The sequence below is a fragment of the Erpetoichthys calabaricus genome, chromosome 2 (genome assembly GCF_900747795.2).
Source record: "Erpetoichthys calabaricus chromosome 2, fErpCal1.3, whole genome shotgun sequence".
In the NCBI taxonomy this organism is placed as follows: Eukaryota; Metazoa; Chordata; class Cladistia; order Polypteriformes; family Polypteridae; genus Erpetoichthys; species Erpetoichthys calabaricus.
The window spans coordinates 316295951-316322850 of record NC_041395.2 but is presented as its reverse complement, the minus strand read 5'-3'; the positions used below and the strand labels follow the sequence as shown (position 1 = coordinate 316322850).

The 26900-nt window shown below is 39.1% G+C and overlaps 1 protein-coding gene across 1 annotated transcript in view; it reads left to right on the top strand.

Moving 5' to 3' along the window:
• LOC127526661 (catenin alpha-3-like) overlaps positions 1-25575 on the top strand; it is a 665374-nt gene extending 639799 nt beyond the window's left edge. Inside the window, exons 7-8 of the mRNA XM_051922616.1 lie at positions 11385-11588; positions 25546-25575. Of these exons, the coding sequence (XP_051778576.1) occupies positions 11385-11588; positions 25546-25575 (234 nt within the window). The remainder of the gene's footprint in view (positions 1-11384; positions 11589-25545) is intronic.
• The last annotated feature ends 1325 nt before the right edge of the window (positions 25576-26900 follow it).

Below are 26900 nucleotides of genomic sequence, written 5' to 3'. Positions count from 1 at the left end.
TGATAGTATTTGGGGTAAACAGACCTGAAGCTTGCTTTGTTGAAGTCCCTGGCGATGATAACCAGACCTTTTTTGGGGGGGAGGGTGTTTTCACAGTCTGTAATGAGGCTATAGAGTTTCTTAAATGCAGTGCTGGTGCTTGCTTCCGGGAGGATGTAAAGAGCCGTCATGTGTACAGCTGTAAACTCCCTAGGCAGGTAAAGCGGCCGGCAGTTGATGAGCAGCCACTCCAGGTCCGGTGAACAGCTTTGTGAAATAACTTTCACATCCGTACACCACGCGTTGTTGATGAGGAAGCATACCCCGCCACCTCTCTTTTTCCCGAAGGAGACCGACCGACCAGTGCGGTGGATAGAGAAGCCGTCTGGCTGGACAGTGTGCAGGCGGTGAGCCATGTTTCTGTGAGGCAGAAAACACAACAATCACATAGAGCTCGCTGAAAATGAAGTCTACCACGGAGATTCTCTAGTTTGTTGTCCAGAGACTGGGCATTGGCCAGGAAAATGCTAGGCAGTGGAAGTCACAGTCCTCTGCATTTCGTCCTCTCTTGGATCCTGGCACGCCGGCCACGTTTTTTCCTCCGTGTCCTCCAGGCGTGGTCAGGTGGGTGGTGTCCATCACCTTGGTCTCGAGTTATTGTGGCGAGCAGCCCCTGGTCGATAACTTCAAAAATAGTGACTTGTGCCTTTATTGTTCCAATGGTTACCAATGTTGTACGGTCAAACTTAATAAAACAGCAAATAGGAAGTACAAACAGCGACAATAACAAAAATACAGACACAAAAACAAAAAATTTGTGAGGTGTAGCACACAAAACGTCGCCTATCTCCGGTGCCATGATCATTCATTGGCGTTATAGCCATCGATCATCCAGTTTGCAGAGGGAGGAGGCAAAAAGCCATTAAGACACAGTGCCAACCCCTGGAGTGGCAGGGAATTGCAGTCATCAGAGCCCTTAAGCTCTTCCCTATGCGCATTCATGTGACACTAAATACATACATATATTTAAATTTGTACATGTATAACTAGACATAGTTATAGATATCAATATACCCTTATATCCATTCGTTGATGACACTTTAGATTGCACTATTTTGATTCTTCTGCTTGAACCCCTAAGCAGCATGCCGAAATGAATGCAGTGGATAGGTAGACAGTAATAAACTCACACCAGGAACTCCAATTTGGAGACCCTGCATACAAAATTTAGATTTTAAAGCTGATACAGATGTGTGTATTTACGACCATATTACTTCTTTAAGTTTTGTACAACAATTACGGAGGCAAGCACATTTTCTCCATCTCTGTCACTCTGTAAACTTTAGATATTTTTGGTATTTATTTATCATCTCCAGTTTTTACTCATGGCCAAACACATGTTACCTAATCTACAGCAACCTCAGGAGCAAAATTTTAGAGCAGATGTTCTTTATACAGTAAAGCAAGGAAAACTATAAAGACAGAATATTTCCTTAACTTATTGTGTATAAGGAAATGTTTTCTTTTTAAATATCTTATTTAATTCAAAAATAACTTACATAAGCATACAAGTAAATACAAATAGCCTATAAGCGTACAAGTTACATGTGCACATCGAAACAAGTTATTATTATTATTATTATTATTATTATTATTATTATTATTATTATTAAGCATCCAAGTTATTAATGCGTTGTCTCATCCTTCTTTTGTGCTTACAGCCGTATGTGTTGTGCACCCGTCCAATATGACAGCCTTCTTTTCATGCCCAGCAGGACGTGTTGTTACAGTATGGCTAGTATAAACTGTAAGAATTATTGCATAATGTACCCTGTGAGTAACCGAGCCCTCAGCCAGGACTGTGTTTTAGATAGGCCCAACCTAATCCTGAATTGGACAAAAGAGGTCCAGTGAATGGGTGGATGGGTATATAATTATATAAATAGTTGCTTTATTATTATTTCTCCTAACAGTTCTAATAATCATAACAATAATTCTCTTTACATTTTAATTATATTTTTAATTTCTGTGATAACTGAATTTGTTGTTTTATGGTGGATTGCTTGGGCTCCAATAGCCCTGTGCCCAAGGCTAAAGGCCTTTAATTATATCTGCCCTTTTGGCAAATGAAGCTTTTTCCACATTGTTAGAACTGTGTTATTTGTAGCTCTCATGTGTTGCCCTTTGGTGGCCTATGGCCCTTTCTTGTGCACCTTTACCAAGTGTGGGTACCTGCCTCCTGTATTCCATATGGGACATGTTGCAGAGCTGTTACTCATATCCTTGCTGTTTGTTCTACTGTAAGCCTTCAAGGTTTCTGATGATAGGGAATAAGTCAGTATGCATTTTTATTAAAGTTGATTGTAGAAAACAAATGTGTAAGAAGTAGCAGATTGTGCAATTTAGGTAATTTTTTTGTGTAATTTAGGTGGACTTTTTGCCCCAGATGTCATTTCTTAGTAGACAACACCACTGTAGTTGAGAATGGCTAATTTTGTGACTGAAAGGATTTCAGCTGCTCCTTAATGCCTGTTTTGAAATGCAGTGTTAGATGTAAATCAACTCACAATGTATCCCCCGGCTGCACTTATAAATAAATCATTCATGGTATGAACCAGATAGGCCCTTGTGTGAAGAATGTTCACAAGTGTTAAAATTAGCCTTCCTGCAGCACATACACTCCTACCCTTTAGCTATCTAGAAGAGTGAATTACATGCATGTAACTGTAACCAGGCATTTCACTTTATGCGGAGGAGAATGAATAACAAGCACCTTAATCTAGGCTGAGTATAGGCAAGCAGCATAAGGACGCATGAACCACTTGAAAAGGCAGGCAGGCAGCCCATGCCAGCTCATCACCTTTGAATTTACTGAACCTGAAGAGCGGTTCTCACGGCATCTTTTGGTAGCTCAATGTTAATAATTAAATTGCTTCTGAGGTTGTTTGATTATTTTGTGTGCTTAGTCACAGTCACTTTCCATCATTAAACAAGCAGCAATGATGATGCATTAGGAGGAACAGCAACATGGTGACATCAAAATATCAATCCAATAGCAAGTTTGAAGTAAGCAAAGGATATCTGTGTCTCTGCCCTCATTTTATTGTTACAAGGTGCTCATCACAGACTCAGAGCACTCGCTCATTCTTACTGATATAAAAAAGCAACATTCAAGTGCAAAATCATGCAGCCTCTGTATTCATATATGTGGATTAGTGATGTGCAAAATGATTCTTTTTAGTGATTCGATCCATTTTGCTCATTTCACCAACATGATTTAAATCTTTCAATCACTGATTTATTCACTTCAAAAACAACAACAAGTTATATTCTAATTTAAAATCTAGAATAGTATCATAACAGTGTAACAACTTTAACCACCAAACAGTATAAAAAGTAAGCAACAAAATAAGTAGTTCACACATCATAGTAATAATAATCTTTATTGAATTTTGACAATAAATAAAATTTAAACAATAAATAAAGAAAAACAATTGTACAATTAAAACCTTAAAATAGTGCACACATCATGATAAAACTGTGAGAACACTGAAATATGACTAAATAAAATTATTTTCAGTTTTGGATTAATCTCTAGCAATTTCCTTCTTTTATATCCCACCCAATTTCCCATTCATGTATGTTTTGTCTTGGTAGAGTAATATATTACTCTACTTTTCCCTTTTGTATTATTAATATGTAGCCTTTGTCAGAATGCCTCAGATCTCCCAGACTTACCACTGTTTATAAGGTACTGTACCATATAACTTCTCCCCACCTTCCCTTCTACATCTATAACCTCTGGCAATTAAGTGTAGTAAAAGACAAGCAGGAGTTAAGTTATACTTTAAATAATGTATTACTAATAATATTCATAAATAACAACAATATGCAAAGTACATTTGAATATTGTCAACCATACAACCTGATAAATGTTAATGTGTAGTTTCAGGCAGCACACAGACTTATTAGTTACTTAAAATGTCTCTAGTTAAGGCATCATTTGTGGTCAGCTTTCTTCAGAACAGGCCGCATGCCTGTCTCAATATGGCTGCTGAGCTGTGCTCTTCATTGTGTTGTCCTTTTCAGTTCATGGTGTGTGAGATGGTCTTTCATCAGTTTGGTGAGAGGTAAAGCAAGCACATTTATAGGTTTTCTGTCCAACCCCTAGAGCCAATACGGTGATCCCTCGCTATATTGCGCTTCGCCTTTCGCGGCTTCACTCTATCGCGGATTTTATATGTAAGCATATTTAAATATATATTGCAGATTTTTTGCTGGTTCGCGGATTTCTGCGGACAATGGGTCTTTTAATTTCTGGTACATGCTTCCTCAGTTGGTTTGCCCAGTTGATTTCATACAAGGGACGCTATTGGCAGATGGCTGAGAAGCTACCCAACTTACTTTTCTCTGTCTCTCTCTTGCGCTGACTTTTTCTGATCCTGACGTAGGGGGGTGTGAGAAGGGGGGCTGTTCGCACACCTAGACGATACGGACGCTCGTCTAAAAATGCTGAAAGATTATCTTCACGTTGGCTACCTTCTGTGCAGCTGCTTCGTGAAGCGACAAGCTGCACGGTGCTTCGCATACTTAAAAGCACGAAGGGCACGTATTGATTTTTGACTTTGTTTCTCTCTCTCTCTCTCTCTCTCTCTCTGCTCCTGACGGAGGGGGTGTGAGCTGCCGCCTTCAACAGCTTTGTGCCGCGGTGCTTCGCATACTTAAAAGCAAACAGCCCTATTGATTTGTTTGCTCCTTTGAAGAGGAAGATATGTTTGCATTCTTTTAATAGTGAGACGGAACTGTCATCTCTGTCTTGTCATGGAGCACAGTTTAAACTTTTGAAAAAGAGACAAATGTTTGTTTGCAGTGTTTAAATAACGTTCCTGTCTCTCTACAACCTCCTGTGTTTCTGCGCAAATCTGTGACCCAAGCATGACAATATAAAAATAATCATATAAACATATGGTTTCTACTTCGCGGATTTTCTTATTTCACGGGTGGCTCTGGAACGCAACCCCCGCGATGGAGGAGGGATTACTGTAGAGCGTCGTGGTACTTAAAGGCTTCAGATACAAGACAGTTCCAAACAGTCGTACTTCAGACCAATGGGGGGGGAACAGCACTCCTTCACACCTGCCCATCAAACCATATGTTAAGGTAAAGCTCAGCAGTTAGGCAGTTTGGTCTTCCTGTGGGGGTTGACAGAGAGACTTCAGCAGAGAAATATTAGCCAGACTTGTTTGAGGCACTTCTCCCATCCGTGTCATAAAATTACAAAGAGACCCATTCCTAAAAGGGAAGAAGGGGTTCTTAAACCACCAAACCATTGCTGTTATTATCTATAATAAAACACTAATATTACATTGCTTTGTCTAAGTTACAAATAAAGACATACAAAATATTTATCAACTTGTATGCAAAATTTCACATCACAACAATGTATCATCAGTGAATTGAACTGCAATTCAATGTACTGCAGGTCAATTACTTGCAGTTTGTTCCTCAGATCAGTACATGAACTGATGAAGTATTTCAGTGTACTGTACTGCAAGTCTCTTGTCTGCAGTTTGCGAACAAACTTGCAATGGTTCTCCAGATCAGTAGGGGGCATACTGGGTCATTCAATCATTTAGTGTACTGAGATAGTCATAGTCACTCAGACATAGTGAACCGATCAGTGGAAGGTGCTTGGTGTCATCTACCATGTCAGTCATTGGCTAGTTATCGTCATGACCGTTTTGCTGAAACAGTTTGCGGATAGGGTATTTTCCAAAGACAGCAGCCATTGAAGTTAAGATGTTAGCTCTGAACTATCACGGAATGCTACATAAAACGTAGCATGCACTGCGCAGGCCTCAAAAACATTTGTTCTTTAATGTCATTGAACCAGTACATTCGTTCAGAGACAAAGACAGTTGAATTGAATTTAGTTTTGTTAAGTTTGACTTGATCGTATGGAATGATACATGCTTTAAATAAATTCAATAAAGGTTAAAAAAAAAGAGTGCATTTAGTGGTTCTTATGTTATTACGGTGTTAATACAGCTTTTTTTTTTTAAAGATATATTGAAACTTTCTAAATGTTTTCTGAAATATGTACAATATACTATGAACATTTCTATATTTATTTACTTGCAACATTAAGTATTTACATAGATAGATAGATAGATAGATAGATAGATAGATAGATAGATAGATAGATAGGCGCTCCGGTTTCCTCCCACAGTCCAAAGACATGCAGGTTAGGTGGATTGGCGATTCTAAATTGGCCCTAGTGTATGCTTGGTGTGTGGGTGTGTTTGTGTGTGTCCTGCGGTGGGTTGGCACCCTGCCCGGGATTGGTTCCCTGCCTTGTGCCCTGTGTTGGCTGGGATTGGCTCCAGCAGACCCCCGTGACCCTGTGTTCAGATTCAGCGGGTTGGAAAATGGATAGATAGATAGATAGATAGATAGATAGATAGATAGATAGATAGATAGATAGATAGATAGATAGATAGATAGATAGATAGATAGATAGATAGATAGATACTTTATTAATCCCAAGGGGAAATACCTGGAAAAGGAAGAATAATAGCAGGAACCCTGACTCATGGCTCTTTCCACAGAAGCTTCATCAGGAATCATGTCAAGGAATTCTATTGCTCCTTATTCCCAAGCATAAATAATCAACCTAACAAGTTATAGCAAGTTTAAACAAGTTACCGTATACAGTATACTCACGTTTACGTTCTCCCGCGGATAAGTCAGGGCTTGATTTTAGTGCATAATTTCCGGTAGTTTATAATGTCGATCATATATGTCAAATGTGGAAAACTCCCACTATTGGTCCAAGAGATTATGATATGCTAATGCCCACTTGAGAGAGTAACCACGGAGCAAGCTGCCTTTTTTTTATCTATGTATTGTGCCTATGTGACCACACGGTACTTACAAAGCAATGTTTGCACTGTTTTGTGCTTTTTGTATCTCACACCCACATACACCTTTATCGTAAGAGCATCCCTTATCTACGATGGAGCTGGTTTTAAATTAAAAGTCAGTGAAGTGGCAAAAGAAATTGGTAACTGCGCTGCTGCAACAAAATTCGATGTGTCTGAGAAACTGATGGGAGATTGGAGGAAGGAAGAACATGTAAAATAAAAAAATTAAGTGTCATATTTTTGAATGGTCATATAAGTCGGGGTCTGATTTTATGATGAATTTTTCAGGTTTCAAGACTCGACTTATACATGAGTATATACGGTAATCACAGAGCACAGCATAAAACTATGGAATTAAAAGAAATGTTTGCTTTGACTGAACAAAATATATCCATCACACTATTAGCTAAAGAAATTGACTTGATGGACTGAATGCTCTTCTCTCGTATGTCAAATGTCTTATATTTCTTATAAAACACGTGTAGTTAGTGAAAGACTACATTAGTGTGCATCTTCAAAGGAAAAAAACAGTTCAAGGTTATTTCCACTGTCAATGCACATGCGCATGGGAGGCAGCTAAAGGGCTTGAATGAACGTAATTCCATGCCAGACCAGGGGGTGGCAAGCGTGTGCTAATCCTTTCTCTCTTTCCACTGCAGACCAGTTATGGGAAATTCCATCTGGCCCCAACAACGTCACATCCGGTCCCGGACCCAACAATGTCACTTCCTTAGCCTTTCTTTAAAACCACCATCTTTGCCTCAGCCATGTCAGTTCTGTTTTGGACTCCAATCTGTACACAATTTGTGCAGTCAATTTACCATTTTGCAGCCAGGTTCAAATATATGGGATACTACCTCAAACCTTGTTTGTGGCTTTTTGTCTGTTCTTTGACACCACGTTGAAATCAAAGGAACTCCAGAAATTCAAAAATGATTCTTGCTGTTCACCAGATGCTTGCTGGGACAGGGTCCAGCTACCCCACGACCCTGCTCTGGATAAGTTGGTCTCGAAAATGATGGATATAAAACAGGGAGAGATCCTACATTTAATTGTACTTTTGATACTTAAGTATATTTATTATCAGATACCTTAAAACGTCCACTTGAGTAGTTTGTCCGGGGTAAATTTTACTTTTTTTTGAGTCACTTTTCTCAAAGTGTGGCTATTAAACACTTTATACAACACTGAAAGTCACATATACGCTGGAGTAAACTAGAGATCCCACTCAATACTGTAGTTGGACAGTAAAAGAACATATTTTAGGTATTTTTGCATGTTGGGATGTTTTTTTTTTTTATCCTGGGTGACTAACAACAAGTGGGAACAGAAGACACTCAGGCAGTTTAACATGATTCTCACAATTTTTAACCTGGCAAATGTCACATAATCATCTAGAAATGGAAATGGTACCACATTTCACATCCTTACATTTTTAGATTTTAAGTACAGTGCCTGTACACTGCAATGCCAACATGAACTATATAGCCACAAGTATATGGACACTCTTACAAATAGCTGAGTTTAAGCGTTTCATTGTTAACGGGTGTATAAAATCAACCACAGAGCTGTTGTAAACTGGGTGTCCCAAAAGCATATATACCATTGAAGTAGCTTTATAAAAAAGAGATTTTTTTTTTTTTTATCAAAAATATCCTGTAGCACCAGAAGCTCCTTAGAGCTGAAAAAGAATTGCCAGAGAAGGCAAGGAAGTCCACAGCAAACACAGTCTCACTACAGAATCCCAAGGTGAAGTTAAAAACAGAGCACAGCTTCAAAAATCCAGGATATCACAATAAGCACAGAGCACAACCAAACACAAGTAACACTCCACTCCACTCCCTCGCACAATCAAAATGAACCTCTTAGAACTCTAGAAGGCTCTCCATTTTATAGGGTGGAGGGCAGTTCCTGGTTGTGATTGGCAGGAGCTCCACCTCTTGGGTAACCACCACTAAAACACATGAGACATACAGTAACCACAGGCTACATAGGAACATAGATGAAACCAAAAATAATTAAAGAACATTAAATACATATTTTAACAAATCAAAAATTATCCAGAGAGACATTTAATATGAACTTGAATCACAGCCAGAGGAGGAACCTAGGCTGAGATATAACAATAGCCTTGCAGTCTCAATTGACAATGGGTTATACTGGATGTTGCACTGTCATAGGATAGCGTATTTATCACAAGTCAGCAAAATTTCTGCTATTATCATTATTATTATCATTAGGCTGTTTATTATATTATATTATATTATATTATATTATATTATATTATATTATATTATATTATATTATATTATATTATATTATATTGTCACACATGTTTTTCTGAGGGTTCGCCTTCTGGGCTTTTCAGAAGTAAGCACTACCACTCCGGGACACAAGGTGGTGCTGTCACTGACAGTATCATCTCTTCTTCCTCCCACAGCCCTGAGAAACTGCCCAATGAGGGCAAATGACCCTGTCCCTTCTGGTCCATCCACTATAAACACGAGATGCTCCTGGCAGGGGTCGTCTCATTCTGGAGAGAGCAGAATGGAGCTCCTGCCCATGCATTCACTGATTTCTTCTGTTTTGCACTATTTTGAGTTCTCTTATCATTCTATGTTCCATCAATCCATCCATCCATCCATCCATCCATTTTCCAACCCGCTGAATCCGAACACAGGGTCACGGGGGTCTACTGGAGCCAATCTCAGGGCACAAGGCAGGAACCAATCCCGGGCAGGGTGCCAACCCACCGCAGGACACACACACACACACACCCACACACCAAGCACACACTAGGGCCAATTTAGAATCACCAATTCACCCAACCTGCATGTCTTTGGACTGTGGGAGGAAACCGGAGCACCCGGAGGAAACCCACGCAGACACGGGGAGAACATGCAAACTCTACGCAGGGAGGACCCGGGAAGTGAACCCAGGTCTCCTAACTGCGAGGCAGCAGCGCTACCACTGCACCAACATGCCGCTTTGTTTAATGTTTCGTACATTGGAAATATTGAAAGGATTGACCCAGTTGGTGCCTCAACATTTCCTCTGTGACTAGTGTGTTCCCTCAGTTGACACTATCTTTATGAATTATAAATCTATTATAATATCAATTATTATTCTGCTATTACTGCTGTTATTGTGAAGTAGAACAACAACAGCTCAGCCACGAAGTAGGAGACCAAACAAACTCATAGAGTGAGGTGGCTGAGTGCTAAAGCACACGATGTGTACAAATCACCTCTCCTGTGTTGCATTACTCATACTGCCTCTGGATACAACATCAGCACAAGAACTTGTGAGGCCCACATTGCTTGCAGCTGGCATTTCTTTCTTGAATCCGGGATATCAATAATCATAAACTGAAGATGGAATGGGCAATGAAAACACATAACTTAACAAAGGATTGTATAAAGTGCTTAGTGCATTTATTTTTAAATCATAAAGTATTCCAAAACAAAGTGCAGTGCAGTTTCTTCAATAAATAAGTCAATAAATAATCCATAATAAAAAAACAGTATTCATGGGGCAGGTTAAAATGCAAATAAATAATTAATAGTTTATAAAAAAAAGGTGAATACAAAATCAGGAGCTGTCCATTTGAAAACCTTCACAAGCATTGATGCCTCCTTCTGACCCACATCCCTGCTCCTCACCCAAGTGGTCTTCTCAACAGCAGGAGAAGCCTTCCAACAGGTGCAGTCTTCCTTCTATCTGGCTTGTGCCCCCGCCACCACCGCTCAGTGTTCAGCAGAGAATACATAGAACTTTATTTGTCCCCAGGAGGAAATTTGACTTTTTACAGAAGTGCAGTAAATAAATAAATACATGAAAAGGTATATATAATGACTAAAATGGAATTAAATTAAAGAAAACTTCTGACTTGCCAGTCTCAGTACCAGTGAGGTGTTCATTATACAGGCATATTGCTGTCGGTATAAAGGAGCCCCCGTAGCGTTTCCTGACACACTTCTGCTGAATGATTTGATGGCTGAATGTCCTCAGTGTTAGAGTGTCCGGGAGAGGATGTGCAGCATTGCTAGTAATCTCTGTTTTGGGGGTTTTTACCTTACTAAAGCCCTAAAGACGCCCACTACCTGGATGTATCTGTCACATATGTTACTGGCGTCTGTAAGCCTAAATGCTTTACATATGACGATGACTACTGTATATTAACATATATACTTATAGATATAACAGGAATACAATTGTTACTTGATACCATATACTGTGCAGGGTAAAGGCAGGATAAGAATATTTAGAAGAAAAAATATAAGTTACAAGTTTAGGAAAAACCTAGAGGGGTGTTGTGGTCACACAAGCAAAAGAGATTGGTCACCTTTCTGCTCACAACCAAAGGAAAGTAAATGCATGATTAATTTCATCAGTATATGAATTTATAAAAATGCCCTCTTGATGGGCATTTTTTTTGAATATTTTAATTGCAATTTTGTATTCTCATCTTGCTTATTTTAGAGTGCAATCATTATAGATCCATGGAGTGTTAAGGAAGAAACTATTAGACCTGCTCTAGAACAACGCTTGGAAGCCATCATCAGTGGAGCAGCTTTGCTTGCCGACTCATCCTGCACGCGGGATCATCACCGTGAACGAATTATCACAGAGTGTAATACGGTGCGACAAGCTCTCCAGGAGCTGCTCTCCGAATACGTCAGCAATGTAAGTGAGCTCACTTTTTTTTGTTTTTTGCTGTGTTCCTTCGCCGCTGTGTATGGCCATCTACGCCAATGTGGTGTGCTTTATCGATTTAATGGTTTATGCTAAAATGTTGCAATAATTGCAGATATTATTTAAAAAACAAAAGTGAAATCTAATTAAATGGAAATTATTAAAGGAATATCAATAGACAGTTGAGCAACTAATTCATGGAATATTCTATGTGAAGAGAGTTCATTTTTCAAAAGGGTCTGGCTGCAGACCTTTAGTAACAGGCCCGTCTCTGCCTCCTTTAGCCACAGGACCCTGTGCTGTCATTCAGGGTGATAGTGATGTAGGTTTGGAGGGTCTGCCCTCTGCTAGAAATGGAGTGATGCAGACGTTGATCTATCTAAATGCTGTGCATAGAGCTTTCACTTATATTAATAATGCCAAAGAACAAACGAGAATGTCTGATTTGTGCAAGATTTCTGTGTATTTGGTGCATAGTTGGAAGTCACACAACGCTTAAACTTTTGGTGTTGTATGAAAGAGGAGTTGATGTTTCGCTACATTTTGCTACATTTGTCCTTCAGACAGTTTTCTGTCGTTGTTAATTGTAAGTATAGATTGAGACTCATTAATAAGAGCGACTGAAGCAATGCAGCGTGCTGACAGAAGTAATAATGAGTATGATCAAGAAGGGCTTTCTTTGACATCACTTAGGGGCCTGTGGCTTGGGGCCTTCTGTTAGAAATAGAAATGATGTTACTGTTACTGTTAATGTCTGTCTGTCTGTCTGTCTGTCTGTCTATGACTTTGTGCCATTTCAAACTGTTATATACAACCTTATCTATCTATCTATCTATCTATCTATCTATCTATCTATCTATCTATCTATCTATCTATCTATCTATCTATCTATCTATCTATCTATCTATCTATCTATCTATCTATCTATTGTAAAAGACCAGGCCCCAGGCACAGACAGACAGACACTATATGTCTTAAAAACACACTTCTTTATTTTCTTCACCCGTGGGCGCACGTCTTCCCTGTGACCCACAGGCAATACACAGTCCCAAATAAGCACAATTCTCACCACTTCAACAATCCTTCTGGCAGCACCACCACTCCTCCTCAGGCTTAGTCCTCCTCCTCCCGACCCTGGCTCTCTCGAGTGATGGTGGCTGGCCTTTTTTATACCCCACCCGGAGGTAATCCAGGTGCTTAATTACCTGGGCCTAATTGCGTTTCCGGGTGGGGCGGAGGAACTGACCAGCCTGGCTGCAAAGTCCATGCAGCTCCCCCTGGTGGCCATCCGAGCCCCCAACCAGGCTGTGGAGGACTCCATCTCCCATGGAGCCATGCGTCCGGTTGGGGAATCATCGTCTGCCAGGGAGGCTGCCACCAAGCGTCCCGGGGGAGGTATTGAGCTGTCCATGGTAGCTCCCCTGGAACAGATGCAGTAGGGGCGTCCCTGCCGGGCATGGGACCTGGCTGTCCTTCACACTATCTATCTGTCCTTCTGTCTGTCTGTCTGTCTTTTTAAATGCTATGCCTGAAGCTGTCACTTTTCCACTGCTCAGTAAGTGAAATCCTGTTGCAGACATGAGAACGTCTGATTTGTGCAGGACTGCTGTTGATTTGGTGCACAGTTGTAAGTCCCACAATGCTTAAATCTTTGGTGTTGTTTAAATCTTTGATGTTGTATTGGAGAGAGGAGTTGATGCTTTAGACTGATTTCTGTCATTGTTAGCTATAAGTAGTGATTCGTTAATAAGAACAGTTGAAGTAATGTAGTATTCTGAGAGATTCAATACTGGGTTATGATTAAGAAGGGGTTTTCTGATTCTTTGGGGGAGGCCGGATGTTATACTAGAGGCTACTCTAATGGCAGTGGTTGTTGCCGGACAAAAATTGTAAACTTATCTTTCACAGGTTATATTTATTGAATCCATCTCACAGGTTTATCTAATCTAGGAATCAAAAGGTAAATGGTCAGTTATGGAAACATTTCCATCTTTTCCTTTTGTTCAAATATAATGTTGGCATGATAAAAGATAAAGTGGAAAGCTGCTTTTTCAGTTTTACTTGAAAAAAAATGGGATGTTTCAGATGTTCAATAAGCTGAAAAAAATGGTGTCAGCTCATATAAATATGTGCACATTGTCTTCTTATTATTTCATTTTCACTGTGCAATTTAAGGAATCATAGTCTGTGATACAGTGTGGGCTGAGCAAAGAGTTGTTGGCCAGTGTAAAAAAAAATAAAAATAAAAATAGATAAGTATATGCTTTAAAATCTGTCAGTGAGCTGACTGTACACTTTCTCAGTGAGTTAAACATTTGCATCTGTTGTTGCCAACCATCTACTTGGTGAATTTCGTTGTATCACTTAAAAAAACTAATATTTGCTGTTTTTTGTGTCAAGTAGGATTGCTTTTAATTTTTTATATTTCAGTTAAACTTTTTAGAAGGTAATGATTGGGTAGCATAATGAGTTTGCACTTTCTTTGGTATAGACAAACAAGTAAAACTAAGAATTGAAAATTGTATTGCTGGGCAGAATTAGGGCAGCAGTGTAAAAGCGAGATACCATACTGAACATTTTACTGCTCTGCTCCTTCTGTTTACTGTAATTAGGCAGAAAGCTACTGGAACTGGTTTTTAATTTTTTTTCCTTAGCTTTTTCTTTTTAACTTTAAATCTAAACTGGAAGATCGTTGACACTGATATTTGGCAAAAAAGTGTGATAGTTTTTCTACTTATTTAGCATTTTTATTATGTTTAATACTGTTTTCCATATCACAGTGCAGTGATGGAGTCTAACATGTTTAATTACAGTTTTAATGATAACGTCTAAACAAATAAACATAATATGGTGAATCCAGGCTGAAGACAGCCATACTTGTAGCCTTTGGGTTGGTGTGAGCATAGGCTTGAATGCCATTTTCCCAAATTTCCCAGGATTCTCTTATGTTGTGGAGCACTTTGTCCAGGAACAGTTTGAGTCAGATGATCAGTGTAGCGTGTTCATTTGAACATATAATAAGTGGATAAAAGTGGATAAGTGGATTGGACTGGCGAGCTTTGTTGGGCTGAATGGCCTGTTCTCGTCTAGAGTGTTCTAATGTTCTAATATATCAAAGTTTTATTATTGCACGTTTTGTTTTATTATTTTTTATGTTTTGGAGACAATGCATGAATACTATAGGAGTAAACACTTTGCAGTTGTATTATATAATGTTCAAAACCTCACATCTGATAGCGTTGGCAGATTTCATGTTTCCCTTATCTGCATGCCAACATATAACAGCTAGCCTTCATTTTTATGAGTACAAGATAAAGTGATTGCTTTTATTTATTATACAATAAAAAATACAAAACAAATGTCACATCTTTAAAAATGATGTGTTATATTTGATGTATTATTTCCATGTCTTTAGGGTAAGTGGTCTGATTTGTTTATGTAGTTAGGTATAACAATTTACTGATGGTTTTATGTGAATTATTTTAACAGTTTTCATTCAGTTAATAATACATAAATAGTATGTTAGACATTTAACACCACATTAGCAAAATGAAATCAGGAAAAACGTAAAAGATGTATCCATCTGCTAATGTTATTCATATTTCGTGTGAGGAACCACTTAATGTTTAAGCAATTGGCTAAGAAAAGCTGTGAAAAGTCAAATAGGGGAAACTTCTGGCAGCATTTTACTTTATTTACAGTATTTATATGTTGAATAAGTTGTTAGTACAGCTGTAGAACTGTTTTCATTATATTTCATCAATTTTTTCAGTTACTGCATTTTAAATTTAGAATCCGCACTACATAATGTATAGTATATGAGGTCTTGTAATACATTATTATTAAGAATGCTATCTATTAAAGTAAAGAATCACCTACATAAATGTTAAGTAGGCCACTAGAATGTAATGCATTGTTTAAGATATAATGGAATCACCTCTTCTTTCTATTTTTATTTTTAGCTCTTTTTTCTTCATGTATAACCTGTATTAGTACACTTAAACCAAAATTTGCATATCTTATCTTCAGGTAATTCAGTCTTAAAAATATAAGTGAAAAAGACAGACAGTGTTACTGTGTGCAGCATCAGTTAATACGAGAAATACTCCATTAATACTTGAGACATACTGTAGACCTAAGGAAGTGTCCTTGGCCACCTGTTACACAGTCAAACTTCCCATCTATCTATCTATCTATCTATCTATCTATCTATCTATCTATCTATCTATCTATCTATCTATCTATCTATCTATCTATCTATCTATCTATCTATCTATCTATCTATCTACAGTGCTTAAAATATCAAAAATGGCACTTTTTTACATAGGAAACAGGCACAAAGGGTAATTACAAGAAGAATAAAAAATTTGCAAAAAATCGAAATCAAATAAAATCTTAGACACCCTGTGCCTTAATGACTTTTGCATATTTTCATTTCTCACGTGAAATTTTCCCAGTAATGTTTTCTTCTTCACTTTGCGTCAGTTTGTATTCTGTTTGTTCCTTCCATTTTGTGACAACTTCTGAATGATTGTGGCCATATTGTTTACACTCACTATGCTTGTTGCCAGTCATATGATATTTAGGTCATGTGACAAAATGAATTGTTGATTCCTGCCCATATAAGATGATGGCATACAGTTCTCATTATCTAATCTTTAAAAATGTAATTTAAACTGTGATTAGTTTGGACAGTGGAAGGGTATTAGCCAGACTCTTAGTTTTGCTCTTTTAGCTCTTAATCTATGGATATTTTGTTTCCTTCTTTCTGTCCCATTACACCCTCTGGACTTCGTCTCTGCTTATCAAACAGATGACCAACTCATCTCTCAAGCCATTAGCAGAGAATGGCTTTTTACTCTCACTTCTTTTGTTTGTCATGGGAGCTGGCACACTTTATGCAGCATCATTCAATAAATAATGAACTGGACATTTTTAATTGAACCCTGGCTATCTGCTTCCTACAGTATACGGTCGGTGTTGCCTTATAGGAATTTTATAGGAATTTATTATTATTATAGGAATTTTCCAGCAATGCGTATTCATAGCCTATATTTACAAAATATTAACAAGTTGTGGACAGTTAAAGACTGTATCCATTGTACAGTGTGACATCCTCAGGTATAGCAAAATAATATCAAATGGGTTGATTATCATCTGAAGTCGTAGGGGTGGGCTCTTCTGTGTGTAAGAGTTGGCAACCAATGTGCGCCTGGCTGGAATTACAATGCATACGATGCAGTCTAAAGAAAGACAAAAGCAAGCGTTTTGGATCACATAAACAGAAGAAAAGCTTGTCTTTCTGATGTCTTGTGTTTTTCAAATCATGATAGAATTAACATAGAAAAAAGATGGACAGAGACTGTGATGAAAGTCGTCATACCTGGAAAACATTTGTATAGCCACTAGCACTTTCAGGCAGTATGTTAGCTGTCTGTCTAAACATTTTGAGGTCACAATATGTTGCTTGTTTAGAACTGTACTGAGATGTTGTAATGGAGTTGTGTAATAGCTCATCCCCTGTGATTCCTTTGCTGTATAATCTGACATCTTCAAGATGGTGAGATCCAGCAGCTGTTGTTAACTGTGAAATGCTCTCCAATTCGAAGTCAGATACTGTGACACTGACCTATTATGACACACACATGTTTGGTGGATGATCTCTCTCTTCAAATTGACCCCAAGGAGTAGTTATTTCTAGACCTCCCTTTGAATGAAACAGCTAAGCCTCCCTCTTCCACTACCAGTAGTTGTTCACCCTCACTGGTGCTTGAATGGCCTCTCACGTTGTGGGCTACTGTTTTGAAATACAAATGGCATAAAGATTATGTGCTGTCATGTCTCCTTCTCCCTCTGTCAGCCCCTTGGCTGATGGGCAACCCTTGCATAGTATCTATTGTCTATAAAAACAGATACTTAGATATTTTAGTGATCTGAAAGGAAAAAGGCATTGTTAAAGCCAAAACCAAAAACACTTCATAAAAATGCTCAGGATTAAAAAGTTAAATAAGTAAGTATAACTTATATAAATATATGTTTACAATCTTATCAACATTAGCATATTAAAGCAGCTGGAAAACAACACAGAAGTTATTTTGTAACGTATAATGACATTTGATTTAAAAGATCTCTGAAAGAACCCTCTGGAGCACCAAGGTACTGCTGAAGATGCTCAACAGGTTGACCAGTGTCATATACAGGGTGGGGGACGTTATTCTTTACAGAGAGCACTTTTACCCACATTCTCCCCTCAACAACTGCATCCTGGGAGTCCATATTAGGTCCAGAACAGGTCCAGCCTTCCTGCTTAAGTTACTTCTGTCTGTTATCACCTCTTGCTGTCATCCTATTGCTCCAACGTGTCTCAGCGTAAAAGAGCACCGAGAGAAAATATGCAAAAATATTCCACAAAGGTCAAAGGATGTGAACATGAAATACAGTCAATTCTGAGCATTTTTGTTATAACTGAGAGTAGCAATTGTGCAATCTTTATAAAATAAAAGATTTATTATCACAAAAATGCTCTGTAAGTACTGTACATGAAGCTCCATAGAGCACACAAGGCACAAAGGAGTTGCCAGCAAGGGCAATTCAAGGCAAACAATTCTTCTTCTTCTTCTTCTTCTGCTTCTCCTTTTCTTCTTCCATTTCCTCTTCTTCTAGCTGCTCCCAGTAGCGGTTGTCACAGCAGATCATCCTGTTCCATATCCTCCTATTTTCTACATGCTCTGTTACACCCATCACCTGCATGTCCACTCTCCCCACATCCATGAACCTCCTCTTAGGTCTTCCTCTTTTTCTCTTGCCTGGCAGCTCCATCCTTAGCATCCTTTTCCCAATATACCCAGCATCTTTCCTCTGCACATGTCCAAACCAACCAATAAAGAAGACACCCCTAACCCTTGGGGGACACCAATAAATGTTGGAAATGGAAAGATGCATTTTAATTTTGTTAATGTATTATGAGTTCTTCCTTCGGCAATACCAATAATACCAATGTGAATTTCCCCTTGGGATTAATAAAGTATCTATCTATCTATCTATCTATCTATCTATCTATCTATCTATCTATCTATCTATCTATCTATCTATCTATCTATCTATCTATCTATCTATCTATCTATCTATCTATCTATCTATCTATCTATCTATCTATCTATCTATCTATCTATCTATCAATAATTAATCAAATAATTTGTCAAGCTTTCTTTACCCTACCTTTTTCTGTTGTAGGAGGGGGACTTAAGGCGTTAGACTTATGTTAAGATAACTGAAACACACTCATTATTAGAAACAGAATTATACAATGTATCGATAAACACAAGGATTATAGAAATATGATAATTGCATATATATCAACACAGAAAGAAAAACATATAACATAGAGAGTCTAGCTGTTTACTTGCTGTTTAGAGTTCTAATTGATCTTGGCACCAATAAATAGTTTTATGATACCAGGTCTTTAAAGCTGATGTCCGATGATGTGTTGCTGCACCAAGTTCATGTGGAGGATTCTTCTTGCGTTGAAGCATACTCTTTCTCTATGCAATGTGGTCCTTTGTTTGAGGTGATCTGTTCATACAGAGGATTACTCATCAGCCTTTAGTTTCAGGGCGCAGGTGTCATAGTTTGTCTGTCATTTTGAAGAGTTTCATCTCCTTGAGAGAATCCCAGAGAGGGTACCTGGGAGTTCAATGAGATTGTCCAGAGAATATTCTGAGATGGGATGATGGAGAGTGTTTTAAAGTAATGCATTGATTAAAGTCACTTCCAGTTACAAACTCGGGGTCTCATCATACTGTAGGTAAGTTCTTCTGTTTATGAGAGGTGTCATTCCTTGAATGTTTCATCTTTGTTCTTGCTTGAGTACATTTTGCACCTTCTGGCTCAAGAAATCTGAAGAAGGGCCCCTGGAAAGATGTCAGTTCAACTATGATCTACACTTTTGTTATCAGATGAAGTCCAGGCAGACCTTGGAACAAGCTGGGGTTCACTCACTTAGTTTGGAATGCAACTGGGAGTTTTGTGCAGCTGGATGCCTGCATCCCTCTTAAATCTACAGACCTGGAGAATGGGAAATGCCCACTTTGTCATACTGTGATATAAAAATAACATGGGGTTAGAAAGAGAGCTGCAGTTGATATGTGGGCAGAAGACCAGAGCTGTTGTATGCAGTGTCTACAGTAAAGCAAGAGGCTGATTTTGCCACACATAGCAAAGACAGGATAGAATGGCAGCTTATGCCATTCTGAAAGAGTTGCTTAGCGGTAAAACGTACAACATACTAAGAATTAGTTAGTTTCATCTGGACCAGAAGGGTCACTTTTGCTTCCATGTATCTGAAAGAAAGAAGGAAATTTGTTTTTTTTACAAAATATATTTAAATAAAAAACATATAAATAGATTTAGTAAACAAATACATAAATAAACATACACACACTTTGGTCTTCAAATTAAAATCTTTAAGATAATTATCACCTTAGGTAACAATTATCCAAGTTCTTATTTACAGTTTTGTATAATTACAACGAATAACTGTTTTTTAATAAATACTAGCTGATTACCCAGTGGCTTCGCTCACTGAGTGCAAGGGAAAAAAATAAAATGTAGAGTTTATAAAATAAGTTTGTTAATTGCCAATTTTATTTTTCAACAAATAAAGAGCACTTACAATAACATAGAAATCAATATAAACAACATTATTAACATCATTATCATATGAGAATATGAAGTAATATATAAGAAGCACATTGCAGATAAATAAAAATTATTAAACAGTAAAATCTTCTTTTATAATACGCTACCGTGGCTGTTCGTTTGTTTGTCCAGGATTTTAAATCACCTGTAGCTCGCAAACCGTTTCACCTATTGACTTGAAATTTGGTACACATATACTACGTGATGTCTACTATCCGCTTTCGGGGTGATGAGTTTATCACTCTTTTTATTTTTATTTTATTTTATTGTAGAATCAACTCTCAGTAGCACGCAGCAGGGCGGCCGTGCGCGCATGCGTACGGGCGCCGTTCTCATTCCCTACCACCTTCGCTAATCATTCTTGAGGCAGATTGAAGACTTAAGTGCCAGATTAAGTGCAAGATTAAAGAAAACGTACTACGTAATTGCAACACAAAAACTAACTTAATCAGTTTTAACACGAAAAGATGCCGACAAAAGAGAAGCAGTGGGCCGCTAGGGTGGAGTAAAGAAGAGTTGCTCAGTAAGCAGCAAGCACATCAACCTCTGAGCAAATGAATACTAAACATACAGAGAAAGAGGATGAAAACTATGAATGCTCAAGTCAAGTGTATTCACTGCACGTTATTGTGCAGTGCGCCGTTACTGGTATTTTGATAAAAGAATCTGAACAATATATAAGAAGCGTATAAATTATTAAACAGTAAAACATTAACATTTAAGAAGTAGCTACATTGAGTACTACTGCAGTGCTTTCGGGTATACTACATTTTTTATTTGCCTATTATGTGCATAAATGTATACATTTTTTGGTGTACCTACCCGAGAACACGCAACATATAACTGACCGTGGGAGAAGCATGGATTTTAAACATGCGTTGAGTTTATCTGCTGGTGTCCCTCGTGGAATAACTGGTAACGTTTGACGAAAATCTCCTGCGAGTAAAACGACAGTATCTCCCATTATTTTGGTAGGATCTCTGAGATCTTGCATTGTTCGGTTCAAGGCTTCATAAGCTCTTTTATGTGCCATGGTGCACTCATCCCAAACTATTATCTTTGAATGTTGCAAGACTTTTGCCTTTCCAGAGCCCTTGCATATGTTGCAAATTGGATTTTTGTCGTGAGTGAGGTTTAATGGTAATTGCAATGGCGAATGTGCTGCACGACCTCCATCTGATAATGTAAAAGCGATTCCCGATGATGCTACAGCCAGAGCTATGTCACCATTCGCTCTCTCGGCAAGAATCAGGTTTATTAAGAATGTTTTTCCTGTTCCTCTGTGGTCATATGTAATTTCCATTTCAAACGCGAAAAGAATTTTATATATATAGATTAACAGCTAGATGTGGAACTTATTTCAGTTGTTTTTCTCCTTTCATTGGGTAACATCCATGGCCGCGCCACAATTAGGGTGAATTAGGCTTTCACCGCGGGCAGAGATCATAAGGGGGGGAACTCAGCTACTGAAATGTTGGTTGGCGTACTAATAGGCTTGGCCTTGAGAGCAAAATAATCTAGCTTTGGTTCTGCTCATATCGACAGTGATTTTATGGTAGTTAATAGTTAATTATACTTTGTAATTATTGGCTGCTATTCTATTTATTATACTGTAGTGTCTTGGCTATACTACTGCACACATCATGAGCATGATCGATGCTGCACTGAGATGTAACTTCTTCTACTTCTTGTTTCGGCTGCTCCCGTTAGGGTTCGCCACAGTGGATCATCTTCTTCCATATCTTTCTGTCCACTGTAACTTGTTCTGTTACACCCATCACCTGCATGTCCTCTCTCACCATATGCATAAACCTTCTCTTAGGCCTTCTTTGTTTTCTCTTGCCTGGCAGCTCTATCCTTAGCATCCTTCTTCCAATATACTCAGCATCTCTCCTCTACACATGTCCAAACCAACTCAAACTCGCCTCTCTGACCCTCTAATGTCCTCATTTCTAATCCTGTCCATCCTCGTCAAAACCCAATGCAAATCTTAGCATCTTTAACTCTGCCACCTCCAGCTCTGTCTCCTGCTTTCTGGTCAGTACTACCGTCTCCAACCCATATAACTTAGCTGGTCTCACTACTGTCCCATAGACCTTCCCTTTCACTCTTGCTGATATCCTTCTGTCATAAATCACTCCTGACTCTCTCCTCCACTCACTCCACCCTGCCTGCACTCTCTTTTTCACCTCTCTTCCACAATCCCCATTACTCTGTACTGTTGATCCCAAGTATTTAAACTCATCCACCTTCGCCAACTCTACTCCCTGCATCCTCACCATTCCACTGACCTCCCTCTCATTCACGCACATGTATTCTGTCTTGTTCCTACTGACATTCGTTCCTCTCCTCTCTAGAGCATATCTACACCTCTCCAGGGTCTCCTCAACCTGCTCCCTACTCTTGCTACAGATCACAATGTCATCAGCAAACATCATAGTCCACGGGGAATCTTGTCTAATCTCGTCTGTTAACCTGTTCATCACCATTGAAAATAAGAAAGGGCTCACAGACGATCCCTGATGCAATCCCACCTCCACCTTGAATGCATCTGATACTCCTACCGCAGACCTCACTACTGTCAAACTTCCCTCGTACATATCCTGTACAACTCTTACGTACTTCTCTGCCATTCCCGACTTCCTCATACAATACCACAACTCCTCTCGAGGCACCCTGTCATATGTTTTCTCCAGGTCCACAAAGATGCAATGCAGCTCCTTCTGGGCTTCTCTATACTTCTCCATCAACATCCTCAGAGCAAACAGCGCATCTGTGGTGCTCTTTCTTGGTATGAAACCATACTGCTGCTCACTAATCATCACCTCACTTCTTAACCTAGCTTCCACTACTCTTTCCCATAACTTCATGCCGTGGCTCATCAATTTTAGCCTCTGTAGTTATTACAGTACTGCACATCCCCCTTATTCTTATATATCGGCACCTGCACACTTCTTCTTAACTCCTCACGCATCCTCTCACTTTCCAAGATTCCATTAAACAATCTGGTTAAAAACTTCACTCTCATAAACACCTCCATGCTTCCACAGGTATGTCATCTGGACCAACGGCTTCTCCATTCTTCATCCTCTTCATAGCTGTCCTTACTTCCTCCTTGCTAATCTGTTGCACTTCCTGATTCACATCCAACCTCTTCTCTCTCTCATTTTCTTCATTCATCAGACTCTCAAAGTACTCTTTCCATCTACTCAACACACTTTCCTCGCTTATGAGTATGTTTCCATCTTTATCCTTTGTTACCCTAATCTGCTGCACATCTTTCCGATCTCGGTCCCTCTATCTAGCCAGGTACAGGTCCTTTTCTCCCTCCTTAGTGTCCTCTCATACAACTCATCATATGCCTTTTCCTTAGTCTTCGCCACCTCTTTCTTCACCTCGTGCCTTATCTCCTTGTACTCTTGTCTATTTTCTGTATCTCTCTGACTGTCCCACTTCTTCTTTGCCATTCTCTTCCTCTGTATACTCTCCTGTATTTCCCCATTCCGCCACCAGGTTTCCTTTTCCTCCTTCCTCTGTCCAGATGTCACGCTAAGCACCCTTCTTGATGTCACCCTTACTACAGCTGCTGTAGTTTCCCAACTGTTTGGTAATTCTTCACTACCACCCAGTGCCTGTCTCACCTTCTCCCTAAATTCAACCTTACAGTCTTACTATTTCAACTTCCACCATTTGATCCTTGGCTCTGCCCTAACTCTCTTCCTCTTCTTGATCTGAAATGTCATCCTACAGACCACCATCCTATGCTGCTTAACTACACTTTCCCCTGCCACCACTTTGCAGTCTTTAATCTCCTTCAGATTGACTCTTCTGCATAGGATGTAATCTACCTGTGTGCATCATCCTCCTGTACGTAACCCTATGTTCCTCCCTCTTCTTAAAATATGTATTCACCACAGCCATGTCCATCCTTTTGACAAAATCCACTATCATCTGACCTTCTTCATTCCTCTCCTTGACACCATACCTACCCACTCTTTTCACCTCCAGAACACTCTTGACGTACTGTTCCTTCAGAATAACACTTACTCCATTTCTCAAGCTATCCACACCATGATAGAACAATTTGAAATCCACCTCCGATCCACCTGGCCTTACTCCCCTTCCATTTAGTCTCTTGCACACACAACATATCAGCCTTCCTTCTCTCCATCATATCTGCTAACTTTTCCCCCCTTACCAGTCATACTGCCAACATTCAAAGTTCCTACCCTCAGTTCCACTCTCTTTACCTTCTTCCTCTCCTTCTGCCTCCAGGCACATCTCCCCCCTCTTCTTCTTCTTCTTCCTCTTCGACCAACAGTAGTCCAATTTCCGCCAGCACCCTGTTGACTAACAGTACTGGTGGTGGTCATTGTTAACCTATGGCTTGACCGATCCGGTATGGAAATTTGTATTGTTGTATTATTTGATTTGGCAAAATTTTACACTGGATGCCCTTCCTGACGTAACCCTCCCCATTTATCTGAGCTTGGGACCAGCATGAAGAAACACACTGGTTTGTGCATCCCCTGTGGCTGGGTTACATTTTATTTATATAGCGCATTTCCCATGCTCAAGGTGCTTACTAGGAGAAATGGCACAAGCCAACTGCTTGGAGCTCACCAGCTAAAGAAATGTGGACTGAAAACAGAAAAGAAGGGCAGAGTGCGTGATGATGGCACCATCCAACAGGGAGGCCTCTCAGACAGAAAAACAGAAGAGGTTTCTCGCGTGAAGGTTAATAAGTTATGGAGTGAAAGTGAGTTTGAGAAAGATGACCTTCATAACACCTCAATGGGATAAAAGGTCATGTAGGAATTTACTTTCTTATCCATGATGCGGCCACAAAACAGTTTTTTTAAATCACTTATTCTAAAGGGTTTCAGTATCTTTTTTTCCCCTGTATTTTTGACCACTATTTTTGTCACTCCTTTTGGATTTGCTGCTTGTTTTTTTGATTCCCTGGTTGTGATCCTTTTCTGAAACCTGACTATTCTCCCGCTCATTTCTCTGATCTAGTCAGTTTGCTGACATAACACAAGCAGTGAAGGTCCTGGCTTGCCTTTATGGTCTGTTATGGAAACCTCTCACTTCTTTTTGCTATGTTTACATATTAAAGTGTGAACAAAACTTTACATAGAGATTTTCTTTGTTTTCCATCCCACCGAAAAAAACTGCATGCAAAACTGTATACAAATCGAAACTGGTCCTTTTCAGTGATCAGTGCCTCTGTTTTTGCTGTCCCATCTAGTTTGCTGTCGAACTTCCTATATTAGATTAGAGACTTTTATTGTCGCATACGCTGCTAGAGCATAGTGTAATTCTTGTGCCTCCATTGCAATGATGTATAAATAAATACAATAAATAAATTAAAGTAGCAGAAGATAAATAAATGAATAAATAAACAAATGGCATAATAAAGAGAGAAATACAGTACATAAGATAAGAGTTTTTAAAAAAAAAAAAAATTTATATATATTTTATATACAATTACATGTAAACAAGCAGGAGGGTAACTGAAAGAGCATAGTGCAATTTTCTTCTGCCTCAGTTGTAATGCTATATAAATAAATACAGTAATCCCTCGCTATATCGCGCTTCGCCCTTCGCGGCTTCACTCCATCGCGGATTTTATATGTAAGCATATTTAAATATATATCGCGGATTTTTCGCTGCTTCGCGGGTTTTTGAGGACAATGGGTCTTTTAATTTCTGGTACATGCTTCCTCAGTTGGTTTGCCCAGTTGATTTCATACAAGGGACGCTATTGGCAGATGGCTGAGAAGCTACCCAACTTACTTTTCTTTCTCTCTCTCTTGCGCTGACTATCTGTGATCCTGACGTAGGGGGTGTGAGCAGGGGGGCTGTTCGCACACCTAGACGATACGGACGCTCGTCTAAAAATGCTGAAAGATTATCTTCACTTTGCTACCTTCTGTGTGCAGCTTTTAAGTATGCTGCACGGTGCTTCGCATACTTAAAAGCTCAAAGGGCACGTATTGATTTTTTTATCTGTCTCTCTCTCTCTGCTCCTGACGGAGGGGGTGTGAGCTGCCGCCTTCAACAGCTTTGTGCCACGGTGCTTCGCATACTTAAAAGCAAACAGCCCTACTGATTTATTTGCTCCTTTGAAGAGGAAGATATGTTTGCATTCTTTTAATTGTGAGACAGAACTGTCATCTCTGTCTTGTCATGGAGCACAGTTTAAACTTTTGAAAAAGAGACAAATGTTTGTTTGCAATGTTTGAATAACGTTCCTGTCTCTCTATAACCTCCTGTGTTTCTGCGCAAATCTGTGACCCAAGCATGACAATATAAAAATAACCATATAAACATATGGTTTCTACTTCGCGGATTTTCTTATTTCGCGGGTGGCTCTGGAACGCAACCCCCGCGATGGAGGAGGGATTACTGTACAGCAAATACTTAAAAGTAGCAGAAAATAAATATTAATAAATAAATGGCATAATAAAGAAATAAATACAGTACTTAAGAGTTTAAAAAAAAAGTAATATCCAGTACAATTACACATAAACCAGCAGGTGGGTACAGCACACAGTGCAGGGCAGGTAGGATCAGGTTACTGGGAGCTTGATGACCTTATGG